At 40.5% G+C, this 16,685-nt stretch overlaps 1 protein-coding gene across 1 annotated transcript; it reads right to left on the bottom strand.

Moving 5' to 3' along the window:
- Positions 1–765: 765 nt before the first annotated feature.
- Positions 766–5,531, bottom strand: LOC131192068 (hemojuvelin-like). Its single transcript, XM_058170869.1, has 3 exons — positions 5,399–5,531; positions 2,956–3,458; positions 766–1,380 (listed from the first exon to the last, which is right to left on the bottom strand). The coding sequence occupies exons 1-3, from the start codon at positions 5,508–5,510 to the stop codon at positions 766–768; spliced, it is 1,230 nt and encodes a 409-aa protein (XP_058026852.1). The 5' UTR covers positions 5,511–5,531.
- Positions 5,532–16,685: the final 11,154 nt, after the last annotated feature.

The raw sequence follows: 16,685 nt of genomic DNA, 5'->3' as shown, positions 1-16,685 counted from the left end.
TAGTGATTGCATCTGAGTAGCCCTTACATTTTTTTGAGGAGTTCCCATTTTTCTCTGTTATAAACAAATCATTATAGACACTTAGAGCAAAGTTGTTTTCTAGAAACACTGACTTTGCAAACTAAAACTTAATGAAAGAGGCAACGCAGTTTCAGTGTTATTTCTGTAGAAAGCTGTGAATTTCCAGTTTTCAGAAGAGATTAAATAAACCAGAAAAGATAGTGAGCAAACAGAATGCTGAGAAGAAGAAAAAATGGCTTACTACATTCTATGTACTGTCCAGATATTTTAAGATGCCAAAGAACATTTACCATTAGTTTTCACCTCACTCAGGTTTCTTCTAAATCTTTTTTTTAAAAAACGTAAGCAATTGAATGCTCAAATTAATTCCAAAGTATTGTCTTCGTCTGATTGTCATTAGTAATTAAGGATCTTAACTAAGGATGTCGTCAAATTGAGGAAACATTCCGATTGATAAACTATCACTAGGCTATGTGGGAATTATAGTGCAAGGTCCTCTTGATTAATTGCACTAAGAAGCATTAGGAATACAAATCCCATTCACCACAGGATAGAGAAACATTCATAACTTCCTGGAATGTTCCAGGTTTTAAAATTGAGATTTCCACATAAAAACTTGGATGGGATACCTAACTCTAATTTTAAAACAAGCTAGGGTAGCTCATCTATCAGGACTTGGAAAGCCATTTGAGGAAATAAACCATATTGCTGATTCCCTAGACTTTCTAGTCACCACTGAAATGTTCAAATGTTCAGTTGCAGTACTATGATGATTAAGAGAAGGAAGGATGAACTGCAAGAATGAGAAGTCCTATCATTGTGGAAAATATGGATTTTCTTGGAATCTGGATGGAGTGCTCTGGCATCTTCCAATGCTTTCTGTGCTGTTTGAGTAAAGTTAACATCTCCTGAAGTCATCACATCAAAGACACATGACTGGAAGTAGATGTCTTCAACCGGTAGCTTCTCCTTACATAGCAGATGAGCTTTCTTTCTGGTCAGGCTGCCTTTTGGATGACAGCAGTTATGTATAGAGATGCGCTGGCTAAGAAAGCATCCTGATATACACAGCTGGAGATCCTGTTCATCTCTGAAGGAGAATGCTATCTCCTTAGCTATCCGGATGGAGAAGGACAGGTGCTTCCCTATCTGGCGCACAGCAATGGTGGTACCAATGTATGTTGCTTGGATTGTTATGTGCTGTCCAGGTATATGTTCATGAATGGTTAAGCTATTCCCTCCAGGTTTCTCACCACCATTCACTGAACCATCTGCAAATGCTACTGGCAGGTTGTCCATTTCTGCCTGGTAGACTTTCTCTTCAATGCACTCTTTCATGTTTTTAAATATAATGGTAAGCTGCAAAGGAATAATAGCTTTAAAATACAAGGGATAGATCATTTAGGTAACTTATCTAAGAGCCATTCAATGACCAGTTCATATATTACCATCCAAAGAGAACACGCATCAAGTTAAAATCTTTTACTCTACAAACACTATTCATCAGATAGAAGTAAAGTCTAAAATTAACTAAGATGCTTTTTCTTATGTAACTGAAGAAAAAGGAGTTTCACAAGTACACATCACCCCTTATCAGGAGACCTGACAAACTTATCTGCCATGCTCTATCCAAAACCACAACCTTGCCTGAAAATCACAGTGCTGGGTTCTATACTACAGAAGAGAGACAAATTAGGGGTCTCCAACAATAGCAGCACCCTCCCCCAAACACAAACGGGTCTGGTTTACCTATGGCAGAACATACTGTAATTCACAGCTGAAAAAAGCAGAAAGCATACAACTTCTTGTGGGATTTCTGGAAAAACAAAGAAGCATAAGAAAATAAACTGCTTCTTCCATTATGTGTTGATACTAGCCTGCTTCCAGTCATGTTCCTTCACCAACTACAGTAAAGTACATTGGGTCTTCAGAGCAATTTGGTTCAGATATCAGGAAGTATTGCCTGATCCGGGAGATCTCCAAGCTTTCAACCAGAGATGGGCTAGCTATTTAACTAAAGGTGATTGAACTATCTTAAGAATAAGGACAACTTCTTTGATCCAATCAGATCACTGAAAGCTCCAATAATGTTAGATCCTTGCAAATGCTGGGAATTATATCAGAAATCCTGCATCAGCGATTGGAGCAGATATTGGACCTAGTATGCCAGCAATATTTACATCCATTATACACCCATTACTTAGGTTCAGTTTCCAGATTGGAGAGGGCAAATAATGTTTTTCAATCTGTAAGGAAAGTCACCAGATAAGAAAAGGCTCAAACACATTCCTGAATTATCAGAGGAAACCAAGGAAAACTTTGATAAGATATTGGCTGGGATCAGATACAGGTAATCGACTTATTACCACAATAGAGCACAAAGTTTCTATTGCTAAACAAGGCAGTTGTTAAGTGAATTTTGCCCCATTTTACAACCTTTCTTAAGTGAATTGCCACGGTTGTTAAGTTGCTAACAGGGTTGTTAAGTAAACCAGGCTTCCCTATTAATTTTGCTTGTCAGAAAATCACAAAAGTTTATCACATGACTTCAGAACACTGCAACTGTCCTAAATACTCTGAAATTTGATCATGGGGATGCAATGGTTGCAAGTGTGAAAAATGGTCATAAGTTACTTTTTTCAGTGCCATTGTAACTTCAAACAGTCACTAAATGATCTGCTATAAATCCAGGATTACCTGTAATGCAAGCATAACAACGCTTGTTTGATTTTGACAGCAATGTTATATAATCCAGTTGCTACAATTTCACCTTTACCACCCTCCAAAATTAAAAAGGGGAAATCAAATCACCCCAGCAAAATCAGCTTTTTTGCCAGCATTTTCTCAAGCTGTTGGGAATGCTGAAATGGGATGCTGGGGAACACATTCACCCTATTGGTTACCCAACCCCAATGTGAAAGAGTGTAATTCTACCTTGCCAATTCCAGTGACATTTGATCCTTTAATGATAGGATAACTAGTGGCTTGCACAAACAAATTATTGTTGTCCAGAAGTGGCCAGGAGCCTTCAACTCGGCAAGTGTAGAACTCATCACTGACAGTCCGGACGTGAGGATCCCCAAAGACAGCACAATACTGGTATATGGGGGGCTGGCCATGTTTGTGGATAAAACTCTTCTCATAGTCACAGGTGTCTGTGGATGGGAAATCATGTTTGTTGGGTGCCAGTGCTGGTGGTCTGGGCACTGCTGTCGGCTCTTCCTTGGAACAGTTGTTCTGAATTATGAGGTCTTCAATGACATAAACAGCTGTGTGGTATGCCAAGTCCCCGCGACAAGTGCGGGCTGTCCTCCGGGTGCAACTGGAGTAGGCGCTCAAGGCATTACAATAGGCAGTGTTCCTTTTAGAGTTATGCCTGTTTGCTGTGGCATCTATGAATTCAGAATTACAGCGTGAAATCTTGCATTGGGGATCAACTGTACCAAGGGAAACCAAAAGAAACCATTAGAAATAAGACCGTAGATTCCTCCTTCAACGTCCTTTGCAAAACTGCAAGAACTTCCTGTCTCATCTCCTAGCAATTTCATAAGCAAAACCTGGTCATTTGGACCCAAAGTTTCCAACTCTTTTAAAATGTCCACTGAAATTGGGCAGCCAATAAATTTAAATAAATAATAAAGATCTAGATAACTTGGGTTCTGAATAGAACAGAGAATGCCTCCTGCATAAATTCCTCAAGTCAAGAAGAAATAATTCACTCTATGTCCACTCTTCATTGCTGTCTATTTTTCTGGAACTTTTCTATGCTTCCTCACATCCATCCCCGGATATCTCTGTTGGAGATCACAGGATATTTTTCTCCCTTTTTTTTTAGCAAGAAAGCTGTCGGAGAACATCCCAGTTGGGAGGACAGAATCAAACAAGGAATTCACATGGACTCGTATTTATACAAGAGGGCAAGGTCTGGCACATCCCCCTACCCCGTGCCTTTGAACCTAGTTTTTCCCAGGCAAAATTGCCAGTGTGCAAAGATGCCTGTAAAATAGATATAGAACAATAAAGTAACTAGTTTGAACTCTACATGTGTGAGTCTGGTTGTTCATGACTAACAAAAGCATTTCTACATATGAGAGGCCTTCTCCAAGTTGGTTCTCTTCAGACATAATGACTCCAATTCCCATAAAACTCCAGTCACTATAGCAAAAACTGGCTGGAAAGTTATAAGTATAGCCATTCAGTTAAGAAGACCTCCACACAGGGACAGGAATATAGGGCACTCTTTTGGATAATGATATTTTATAGCATTTTTATAACAAATGATCCAGGAGATCAGAAATGGAAAGAGGCTCTTGTAGAAAACAGGGCAAGGTACTCATAGACCTAAATGTTTCAAACAAAACCAAAAATAAGACTTCATTTGACTATTACATTGGTGGTACAATCTCTATTTTGAGAAAAATGCATGAAACTGTAGCTTCAAGTTGTATCCCACCCCAACCCCCCAATAAACAAGGAAAAATCCAGCCCTCCTTATTTTGTATGGGTGTTTTGCTTGATTCAAATAAAGATTGTTCAGGGACAGAGGTAATAGAATCTCAGTAGGATTGTCAATGAGAACAACAAATGTCAAGCTAATATAGGTTTTTTTGCTGAGAGAAGAGAAGAGAAGAGAAGAGAAGAGAAGAGAAGAGAAGAGAAGAGAAGAGAAGAGTTGGAAGGGACCTTGGAGGTCTTCTAGTCCAACCTCCTGCTCAGACAGGAAACCCTTTACCATTTCAGATAAATGGTTGTCCAATCTCTTCCTAAAAACTTCCAGTGTCAGAGAATTCACAACTTCTGGAGGCAAGTTGTTCCACTGATTAATTGTTCTAACTGTCAGGAACTTTCTTCTTAATTCTAAGTTGTTTCTCTCCTTGATTAGTTTCCACCCATTGCTTCTTGTTCTACCCTCAGGTGCTTTGGAGAATAATTTGACTCCCCCTTCTTTGTGACAACCCCTGAGATATTAGAATACTGCTATCATGTCTCCCCTAGTCTTTCTTTTCATTAAACTAGACATACCCAGTTCCTGCAACCATTCTTCATATGTTTTAGCCTCCAGTCCCCTAATCATCTTTGTTGCTCTTCTCTGCACTCTTTCTAGAGTCTCAACATCTTTTTTACATTGTGCCAACCAAAACTGGATGCAGTATTCCAAGTGTGGCCCTATCAAGGCATTATAAAGTGGTATTAATACTTCACATGATCTTGATTCTATCCCTCTGTTGATGCACCCTAGAACTGTGTTGGCTTTTTCTAGCAGCTGTAGCACACTGCTGGCTCAAGTTTGGGTGGAGAACAGTTTAATTCAGCAGTAGAGGAAGACCCTAATTTAGAACTAACCCCCCCAAAAATAATTTAGAAGCAAATCTCTTACCATGTTTACACAATAGGAGGAGGACCAGCAGTTTAATAAAGAAGCTTGGATTCATTGAGTAAAGCAGATTCATGCAGCAGGCTGCTAGCTTTCTTTTCAACCATTCAGTCATTTTGGAAGTTGATCATTCAAGTCTCTCTTCACCTTTTCTTTCCACTAGTTTGCTGTAAATAAACAAAGACTGAAATAAATCTTGTTGGTATTCTCCATCTTTATGCCACACAATCTGGCCTCCTGTAACATTGCTGTTCTCTGTTTTTTAAGTTCTTATTTTGAATTCTGTGAGGGAGAAAGACTTTGTAACAATGAAATTATCCTTTTTTTGGTATTTCTATCAACATAGTGCACTGAGGCCATCAGACTTCTATGGAGGCAATTCTTACCTGAAGTAATTGGAAGGCACAGTTACCTAAGGTTTCCTTTTCAGACCAGTGACTAGCTTAGAAATCTCTACTTCACAGTTTAGTGAAGTATTTCAGATTCTTCTCATATCTTATTAGCCCTTTCTGGTGACTTGAAATGTGCTCCAATATAAAAAGTCCTTTGCAACAAGCGATTCCTCTTGAGGGTTTCACTTTTCAGTCAAGATGGAAGATTCTTGACTTACACAAAACAAGGAAGACATGTTTTTCCCCTTTTATCCATTCCCAACATCAGTCAAAGAACGTGGAAGATTTCAGGCTGGCAAACCACCATCAAAACTGTGAACAATCATTCACACAACAATGTCTTTGTCCACCATTTTGGTGGGCCAGCTACTTGCAGGTATATTTTGCCTTGCTCATTTGATGAGCTTCCATTGGTCTCTTGTTCAAGAGCACTACAGCAATCAAGAAGAATCTTCTTTCACTGTCCAGTAAACCATTTCCTCCATTCCTGCTGTCCAGGGCTGATTTTACAAGGACTTAGTGACAACCTACACATCCCAATCACATTTGTGTGCTACTTTCACTAAAGTCAATAAACTATGGCAGAGACTTTGCCCCTGTTTCCAAACTTGGTTTGGACAGTTAATGATCAACCAGTTGATACAATATCTGCATACAATATCTCTATAACAAGATGACAGAACCCAAAAATATTTGAGATTTCACAATAGGTAGCAAGTTTCAGAGAAAGACCTCTGAATCACCATTGAATCACTGAATTAACCCCTCCAATAAGAGGCCCACGAGCTGGCTTATGTATCTCAGTTTGCAACATCAATTCAAACAGGAATAACAATTCATTCCTCATCAGTTCAATTCATTCCTAATCAGTTAAATTAATGGTTAGCGGCTGAATCCTCATAGCATACTAAGTTAGTTTATGGTGGGTTACCTAAGAGCTGTGACTTAGTTGTAAAAATCCATCCCATTTGGTTAGGTTACTATTCAATACATTGCATAAACTCTGATACAGAAATAGGTTAATTCAGTGATTAACTTCAGCAAGGTTGCTGAACTAACCTACTTTCTGAGTTTACACAGTATATTGAATGATAAGATAATCAAATGGGATGGCTTTGCAAAAAAGAGACTTGTAGTTGTATGGAGGAAAAAAGTATGGAATAGATAGTGCCCTAAGTACACTGCCCTAAGTTTCTGGAAGAAAGGCAGACTATAAATATAATAAATAATTGTTTTACCCACCTTTGCTCTTAAAGCAAAAATCCTCAAGTCCTACAATTATTTTTAAGACTTACAATGTGCACATGTAGTTGAAAAGAGAGATAACACAATCCACAGCTCTTGAGTCACCTTTTTCATGTTTCTCAGATCTTCTTCCTCATTATTATGACTCCTAAAAAATTAACAGCTTGGTTTTCTACTATCTTGAAGAAGGACGCATGTGAGAACTGTTAATGCAAATTATAAAATAAGGATAACACAGTTTAAAGGGAAACAATTCCTTTATCAATTCCATCCCAAATCCTGCCTTATCCAGACAAGGTTACTCCTACCTTGTGGTTCTCAATCCTCCCCATATTCCATGTGGCCGTTGGCTCCCAAATGGTTGTCAAACCTGAGTTACATGAATCAGACCATTATTGCTTATTCAACAAAGGAACATTTTAGCACAACATGAGCTCAGTTTTTTAGGGGTGTCCACATTGAGCAGGTAGAATACTGGTTCAGATAATTAAATATGTTTTATTTATCTTCAAAGGATTCTGAAAGAAGCAGATAATCTGAACCCATTACACTCAGGCTTCAGGTTTTAGGCCAGGGGACAGCATTGACTGCATTTGTTGATGAAATGAAGCTATCTGTCCTGGTGGGACCTTGGAAGTAAGGTTCTCCTTGCACATATGAGCTAGTCATTCCTAACTCTAGGGGGTGGTGCTCATCTCCGTTTCAAAGCCGAAGAGCCAGCGCTGTCCGAAGACATCTCCATGGTCATGTGGTTGGCATGACTAAACACCAAAGGCGCACGGAACACTGTTACCTTCCCACCAGAGGTGGTCCTTATTTTTCTATTTTTAATTCACATTGCTAACATAACAACTGCAGTGATTCAATTCACAACTGTGGCAAGAAAGGTTGTAAAATGGGGCAAAATTCACTGAACAATTACCTTGCTTAGCAACAGAAAATTTTGGCTCAATTGTGGTTGTAAGTCGATGACTGATGATACCCAGAGAATAATAGAGAATATGGACAATATTTCCTACTGGTAAAACAAATTTCTAGCAGAATTCTTGATGGTGCATATATACCACAGCAGTTATTTTTGTATTTTGCTTCTATAAGCACAAAAAGAAGTTTAAATCTCCCATGAAGAAAATCCTTTACAACATCAAATAAAGTGTGGAATGTATATGAAATGAAAACTGAAGTCTCACACAACTATTACTTTAAAAAGACCTCTAAAAACCAAAGAATCAAACTGTATTTTTGCTCTCTTAAATAACAAGACAACACATTTACCATCTTATCAGAATTCCCTATGAGCCCCACGATTAATACCATTTGCTTTTAGTAAGAAAAAAAATCCATTTTGCTTATGTCTGTATTCTTCTTTCTGTAAAGTTTTACAAATAGCATAATGTTAGCAAAACTTCCTCTGTCCTTTGACAACTTTGATTTGAAAGGAGAGCTTTTTCATTATCATAAGTTTCCCAAACTTTTTTCAGAGATTTTATGTTAGCATAGCAGCTCTTTCCCCAAAATCTAGCAATAACACATTCTGCTGCAAACAGCAAAAATGCCAAGATAGTTTAAAACATCTGAGCTTTTCCTGCGTCCTGAATGAGTGAAGAAATATTAATGGGATTGTCTATGGCTTAAGATGTTCGCTGTGGTGGGTGGAAAAAGCTACACTCCAAAAGAAAGTCAGAATTTATCATGTACTACCACATGCATTAATACAACTCTGAATTTCCACCCTTTTCAGCTAGCACTAGGCTGCTTAATATAAATAAATCTCATTTGAAGCACTGGTCATGGCCATCTACATAAAATGATTTCATTTGCATTTGCCATTACTTTTTCAATCCTTCCTCAAATTTTGCCTTCTTTGTAAAGTTTAGAGGAACCCGGCAGTTTCCATCTATTATTGAAACAAAGCCTAACTTAAATACTTAATAAGGTGCATATTTTTATTCCGTTCTTCTCTCCTTTTGCTACGATCTTCCCCAGTTTGTACTCCCTAAAATGCATGGGCTACTCTATACCCTACTCTATAGATTTTAACATAATTTACAAATTCTGTGACAACAATTTAGAGACTCTAATTATCAACTGCAAACCTTACTATTCGCCTTGTGAATTTTCCTCATTTCTTCTAATTGCTGTTTATGTCCCACCACAAGCCTGTGTAAACAAGGCATTACGAACTCTAGCTGACCAAATCATGGAGGCTGAAGCCAAACACCCTGATTCACTGGCCATTGTTTTGGGAGATCTAAACAAGGCAAACTTAAGGAAAGAACTACCAAAATACTTTCAGCATGTCAATTGTCCCACCAGAGGCAAGAATACTCTAGACCACTGCTACACAACACTAAAAGATGCCTATCGGTCTTTACCACGTGCAGCTGTAGGACACTCTGATCATTGCATGATTCACCTTGTACCTGCTTACAGGCAAAGACTTAAAGCCATAAAACCAATAATTAAATCAGTGAAAACCTGGACGGAGGAATCAGAATTAAAGCTACAGGCATGTTTTGACTGCACTGATTGGAATATTTTAAAGATACCTCTGCAGACCTGGATGAACTCACAGATACTGTAACATCATATGTCAGCTTCTGTGAAGACCTATGTACCTACAAGGAACTTGCGAATACACAGTAACAACAAACCTTGGTTTACACCTAAACTTAAGCAGCTACGACATTCCAAAGAGGAAGCCTACAGAAAAGGTGATAAAATGCTGTACAATCAGGCCAGAAATGCACTAACAAGGAGATAAGAGCAGCAAAAGAAGCTACTCTGAAAAGCTAAAGAATCAATTTTCAGCAAATGAACCAGCAAACATGTGGAAAACTCTTAAAAATATCACCGGCTATGGCAAACCTCCTTCCCAGCTGAAGGTAATCAACATCTGGCTGATGACCTGAATGAGTTTTACTGCAGGTTTCTAAGGAAACTACAGCCACCTATCTCCACAACCCCATCTCAGACACACCAACAACAGCCAAGCCTCCTACAACTGACCCCATTTCATTGGGTTCACAACCCCTAGTGATCACAGAAAAGGAAGTGCAGGACCTATTTCACAGACAAAAGCCAGGAAAAGCTCCAGGCCCAGACAAGATAACTCCTTCTTGCTTAAAAGTCTGTGCTGGCCAATTGGCCCCATCTTCACCCATATTTTCAATAAATCACTAGAGATGTGCTATGTTCCTTCTTGCTTCAAACGCTCTACCATCATCCCAGTGCCAAGAAGCCCACCATCAAGGAACTGAATGACTACAGACCAGTTGCTTTAACATCTGTAGTCATGAAAACCTTTGAAAGGCTAGTGCTTTCCTACCTGAAAACCATCACGGATCCGCTTTTAGACCCCTTGCAATTTGCATACCGAGCAAATAGATCAACAGATGATGCTGTTAATATGGCTCTGCACTACATCCTACAACATCTTGAGTCTCCAAAGACCTATGCAAGCGTCCTTTTGTAGACTTTAGTTCAGCATTCAATACCATCATTCCAGACATTCTTCTAACTAAGCTAAACCAGCTACAGGTACCGGAACAGACTTGTAAGTGGATCACAAGCTTCCTAACAAACAGGAAGCAGCAGGTGAAGCTAAGCAAGATCACATCAAATACCTGTACAATTAGCACAGGGCCCCCCCAAGGCTGTGTGCTCTCCCCACTTCTCTTCTCTCTGTATACCAATGACTGCATCTCCAATGATCCATTTGTTAAGCTACTGAAGTTCGCAGATGACACAACAGTGATTGGTCTCATTCGAGACAATGACGAATCCGCATATAGACGAGAGGTCAAACGACTAGCCTTGTGGTGCAACCAAAACAATCTGGAACTGAACACACTCAAAACCGTAGAAATGGTGGTAGACTTTAGGAAAAACCCTTCCATACTTCCACCTCTCACAATACTTGACAACACAGTATCAACAGTAGAAACCTTCAAATTTCTGGGTTCTATCATATCGCAAGATCTCAAATGGACAGCTAACATCAAAACATCATTATAAAAGGACAACAAAGAATGTTCTTTCTGCGCCAACTCAGTAAGCTCAAACTGCCCAAGGAGCTGCTGATCCAATTCTACAGAGGAATTATTGAGTCTGTCATTTGCACCTCTATAACTGTCTGGTTCGGTTCTGCAACCCAACAAGAAAAACACAGACTTCAGAGGATAATTAGAACTGCAGAAAAAATAATTGCTACCAACTTGCCTTCCATTGAGGACCTGTATACTGCACGAATCAAGAAGAGGGCCGTGAAAATATTTGCAGATCCCTCGCATCCTGGACATAAACTGTTTCAACTCCTACCCTCAAAACGACGCTATAGAGCACTGCACACCAGAACAACTAGACACAAGAACAGTTTTTTCCCGAAGGCCATCACTCTGCTAAACAAATAATTCCATCAACACTGTCAGACTATTTACTGAATCTGCACTACTATTAATCGTTTCATAATTCCCATCGCCAATCTCTTTCCACTTATGACTGTATGACTATAACTTGTTGCTGGCAATCCTTATGATTTATATTGATATATTGATCATCAATTGTGTTGTAAATGTTGTACCTTGATGAACGTATCTTTTCTTTTATGTACACTGAGAGCATATGCACCAAGACAAATTCCTTGTGTGTCCAATCACACTTGACCAATAAAAAATTCTATTCTATTCTATTCTATTCTATCTCCCAGCAATTGTTACAGTTGTTTAATGACCACCAATTCAATGACTGTTCGAACTTACAATGGTGCTGAACAAGTGGTAATTATGACTGGTCCTTAAAGTTCTGGCCACCGCAACACCCTGTCAGTCACCTGATTATGATTTGTGATCTTCCCTGCCAGCATTCCAAAACCAAAGTCAATGGGAAAGCTATCAGGAAGTCAGATTTCACTTATTTATTTATTTATTTATTTATTTATTTATTCAAATTTTTATACCGCCCTATCTCCCGAAGGACTCAGGGCGGTGTACAGCCAAATAAAAACATAGAAATAATACAAGTAAAAACAACAATTAAAAAACTTATTAAATTAGGCCGAAATTAAAATATCACTAAAATAGTATAAAACCCCATTAAAACTAAATTTAAAACTAAAAACCCTAGGCTAACCCTGCACTAATAAATAGATGTGTCTTAAGCTCGCGGCGGAAGGTTCGGAGGTCGGGAAGTTGGCGCAGCCCCGGGGGAAGCTCGTTCCAGACGGTGGGAGCTCCCACAGAGAAAGCCCTTCCTCTGGGTGTTGCCAGTCGGCACTGCCTGGTGGACGGCACCCAAAGGAGTCCCTCTCTGTGAGAGCGTGCGGATCGGTGGGAGGCAATCGGTGGCAGTAGGCGGTCCCATAAATAGCCGGGCCCTATGCCATGGAGCGCTTTAAAGACGGTAACCAAAACCTTGAAGTGCACCCGAAAGGCCACAGGTAGCCAGTGCAGTCTGCGCAGGATTGGTGTAACATGGGAGCCACGAGGGGCTCCCTCTATCACCCGCGCAGCCGCATTCTGAACCAACTGCAGCCTCCGGATGCCCTTCAAGGGGAGCCCCATGTAGAGAGCGTTGCAGTAATCCAAGCGAGATGTCACGAGCGCATGAGTGACCGTGCATAAGGCATCCCGGTCTAGGAAGGGGCGCAACTGGTGAACCAGGCGAACCTGGTAAAAAGCTCTCCTAGAGACGGCCATCAAGTGATCTTCAAAAGACAACCGTCCATCCAGGAGAACGCCCAAGTTGCGCACCCTTTCCATCGGGGCCAGTAACTCGCCCCCAACAGTCAGCTGTGGGTGCAGCTGACTGTATCGGGGTGCCAGCATCCACAGCCACTCCGTCTTGGAGGGATTGAGCTTGAGCCTGTTTCTCCCCATCCAGACCCGTACGGCTTCCAGACACCGGGACAGCACTTTGATAGCTTCGTTGAGTGTCATCAGCGTACAGATAGTACCTCACCCCAAAGCCACTGATGATCTCACCCAGCGGCTTCATATAGATGTTGAACAGGAGGGGCGAGAGAATCGACCCCTGCGGCACCCCACAAGTGAGATGCCTCGAGGCCGACCTCTGCCCCCCTGCCAACACCGTCTGCGATCGATCGGAGAGATAGGAGGAGAACCACCGATAAATGGTGCCTCCCACTCCCAATCCCTCCCAATCCCTCGGTGCAGCAGGATACCATGGTCGATGGTATCAAAAGCCGCTGAGAGGTCTAATAGGACCAGGGCAGAGGAATAACCCCTATCCCAGGCCCTCCAGAGATCATCAACCAACGCGACCAAAGCCGTCTCCGTGCTATATCCGGGTCGGAAGCCAGACTGGAACGGGTCTAGATAGACAGTTTCATCCAGGTACTGGGGAAGTTGACATGCCACCACACTCTCTACAACCTTCGCCACAAAGCGAAGGTTGGAGACCGGACGATAATTACCTAAAACAGCCGGATCCAGGGAAGGCTTCTTGAGGAGGGGTCTCACTACCGCCTCTTTCAAGGCGGCAGGGACGACCCCCTCCAACAATGAAGCATTTATAATCCCCCGGAGCCAGCCTCGTGTCACCTCCTGTGTGGCCAGTACCAACCAGGAGGGGCACGGGTCCAGTAAACATGTGGTGGCATTCAACCTCCCCAGCAACCTGTCCATGTCTACTTGAGGTCATTTAAAAACCAGTAGAGTCCTCACTTAACTACATGGTCCTTTCTTAGCCATCGTAACCAGGGACTGCTTGGTAGTCCTGTTTTATGACCATATTGCTTAGCTATGGAAATTCTGATCCCACTTACTGTCTATGGAGATTCTCAATCATCTAGGTCATGGCTGTCCCAAAGGTGCTTTTTTCAAGAGGCAACTGGACTTTCTGGTTTTTCTTTGAAGATGCTTCACTTCTCATCCAAGAAGCTTCTTGAGCTTCTTGGATGAGAAGCAAAACATCTTCAAGAAAAACCAGAAAGTCTAGTTGCCTCTTGAAAAAAGTACTTTTGGGATCCGAATTACTGTTGTTGTTTTTTTATTTGAATTTATATCCCGCCCTTCTCCAAAGACTCAGGGCGGCTTACATTGTGTTAAGCAATAGTCTTCATCCATTTGTATATTATACAAAGTCAACTTTATTGCCCCCAACAACAATCTGGGTCCTCATTTTACCCACTTTATAAAGAATGGAAGGCTGAGTCAACCTTGGGCCTGGTGGGACTTGAACTTGCTGTAATTGCAAGCAGCTGTGTTAATAACAGACTGCTTTAGTCTGTTGAGCCACCAGAGGCCCCTTATTAAACAAGGTCTACCTATATTGGCAAGAAAAGTCTAGAAGTCAGTGCCCATATTTCTGAGAAGCACTCAAATTTGGAGAAGCCTGCCTTTATTACACAGATGTCCTGGGGCTACAATGCTCAATATTTTCAACCATTCCCAGACTGATTAAAAATTCAGGAAGTTATAATACCAAATTAATATGGAGGATACCAGAAAGGGGGGAGTAATTGCTTTAAAGGCCATAATGACATTGTGCTAATGATAGAGAACACCAGTTACAGGTAACTGTTCCTATTTCAGTCCACTGCAAAAATATAACAGAGAAAATGAATCTTATTTGAAATTATGGAGGATTATCACAAGCCAATAGCCCTGGATTAGATGGACCAGTTTTTTGTCCTTCATAAAAGGCAGCTTTTTATATTTCTTTATCTCTCTTCTGTTCAGTTTTAGAGCTGAAGTTTTTTGGAGATGAGATTACTGGTGTTTGGTTTTTCCCTATCAAGTACTATTAGTGGCTGTGGGTGGTAGTAACGGTAAAGATAAGGGGTAATGGTATGGCCTTAGGCTGATCTGTGCTAAGTGATGTAAGATGATCTTAATTGATCTGATGAGATTCTTGCAGGGGTACTACCCCTTGGAAGCCTGCAAAGAAATCAACTACTTTTTCCAAGTAACATTTAGTGGTAAACTGTTTCTGAACATGGATATTTCATATCACAGGGATGAATAACAGGCAGCAATAGCTTTCTCCTATCTTTTGGTGCCATAAATTAGCATAAAAACACTGGGAGTTGCCAAAACATGTCAAGGGTTTCAGGTTGGGAAAGACAAACTTAAATTATTCTTTTTTTTTTATTGAAAAAGTTTTAGAACAACAATTAAATTTTCCCCCTCCCCCACCTTCCCCCCTCCCTCCAAAACCCCCGCCCCCGCCCCCGACTTCCCGGAGCAAACACAAGGTATAGTTCATTAAACAAACAGTCATACATTAAATTTTTAAAATCTAACACAATTATAATCCTTCTCTCCCGCATAACCTGACTTCTTCCATTAAAATCAAAAACAACATCCTTCATTCAAAGGCAATCCGAAATTTCTTAATCTGATATCTATTTTGAATATAATCAATCCAGTTCTTCCATTCATTTAAATATTTTTCTTGAATACTGTCTTTCAAGAAGGCTGAAATTTTAGCCATCTCAGCCAAATTGGAAACTTTCAATATCCATTCTTCTATTGTGGGTAATTCTTTTTTCTTCCAATATTGTCCAATCAACAGTCTTGCTGCTGTTATTAAGTTCAAAATCAACTTACCGTATATACTCGAATATAAGCCGATCCGAGTATAAGCCGAGGTCCCCAATTTTACCCCAAAAACTGGGGTAAACTGGGGACTCGAGTATAAGCCGAGGGTGGGAAATGAGGCACCTACCGGTTGGGGAAAGCCTCCCTCCCTCAGCTGAGAAGGCTGGCGGCCCCCGCCCGCCTCTCACTGCACCGCAGGGCTTCCGTCCGCAAAATGTGAAAAAGAAGAAAAAAACTCGAGTATAAGCCGATATACTCGAGTATGTCGAGGCTTAAAAAAACCCTAGAGTATAAGCCGTATAGACCCGAGTATAAGCCGAGGGGACGTTTTTCAGCACAAAAAACGTGCTGAAAAACTCGGCTTATACTCGAGTATATACGGTAGTCTCAATCACTGTACAGTCCGTTGTTATTCCCAAAAGAAAAAATTGCGGTAGGAACTTTATCTTCTTCTTCAGAACATTCTGCATAATCCACCAGATTCTTATCCAGAAAGACTTAATTTTCTTACAAGTCCACCATACATGAAAATATGTAGCATCATAGCTTAAATTATTCTATCTGGAGACATTCCTCTTCTTGTCACTCTGGCAAACTTCCCTTGGTCATTTGATGCACTTGCATCCTACGTTTGTTTTTTGCTCCGTGAAGATGCTGCATTCTCCAGTCACTTCAGCAGCCAAGTCCATGGGTGTATAATTTCAATGGTTCAACTTCAAGTTCTCCTTAGCTATTCATTGCATCTAAGTTTACTCTCAAATTCATTCTTCAGTTCTACAGGGCTAGCTACCCCTCACCCTTTGCCAAGGACCAGGTGGCAAGTAAAACAGCAGATATCTCTGAGAGACACATCCAAGCTAGAACTATGTCATGATGTGATGAGTTATTTTTTCCTTTTACAGATGGATATGCATTTTTTTTCAGATTAAAAGACATTGAAATATTTCCAGAGATGTTGCATGTGCCAAAAAAGACAATAATTTTTGAAAGTGAGCTGGCCAAAATCTTATGAAGTCTTTCAAGTAACAGCTTTCACATATATATATATATATATATATATAGGTCTTTGGTTGTTCGGGTTTTCTCCCGTGT

The sequence above is a fragment of the Ahaetulla prasina genome, chromosome 1, assembly GCF_028640845.1.
Source record: "Ahaetulla prasina isolate Xishuangbanna chromosome 1, ASM2864084v1, whole genome shotgun sequence".
Lineage (NCBI taxonomy): Eukaryota > Metazoa > Chordata > Lepidosauria > Squamata > Colubridae > Ahaetulla > Ahaetulla prasina.
This window is presented reverse-complemented; position numbering and strand designations above follow the sequence as displayed.

Coding starts and splice junctions, on each gene's coding strand:
- LOC131192068 (XM_058170869.1), bottom strand. CDS start 5,510: ATGACTGAATGGTTGAAAAGAAAGCTAGCAGCCTGCTGCATGAATCTG. Junction 3,459..5,398: donor CCTCCTATTGTGTAAACATG/GTAAGAGATTTG, acceptor CCCTTGGTACAG/TTGATCCCCAATGCAAGATT. Junction 1,381..2,955: donor ATGTCACTGGAATTGGCAAG/GTAGAATTACAC, acceptor ATTCCTTTGCAG/CTTACCATTATATTTAAAAA.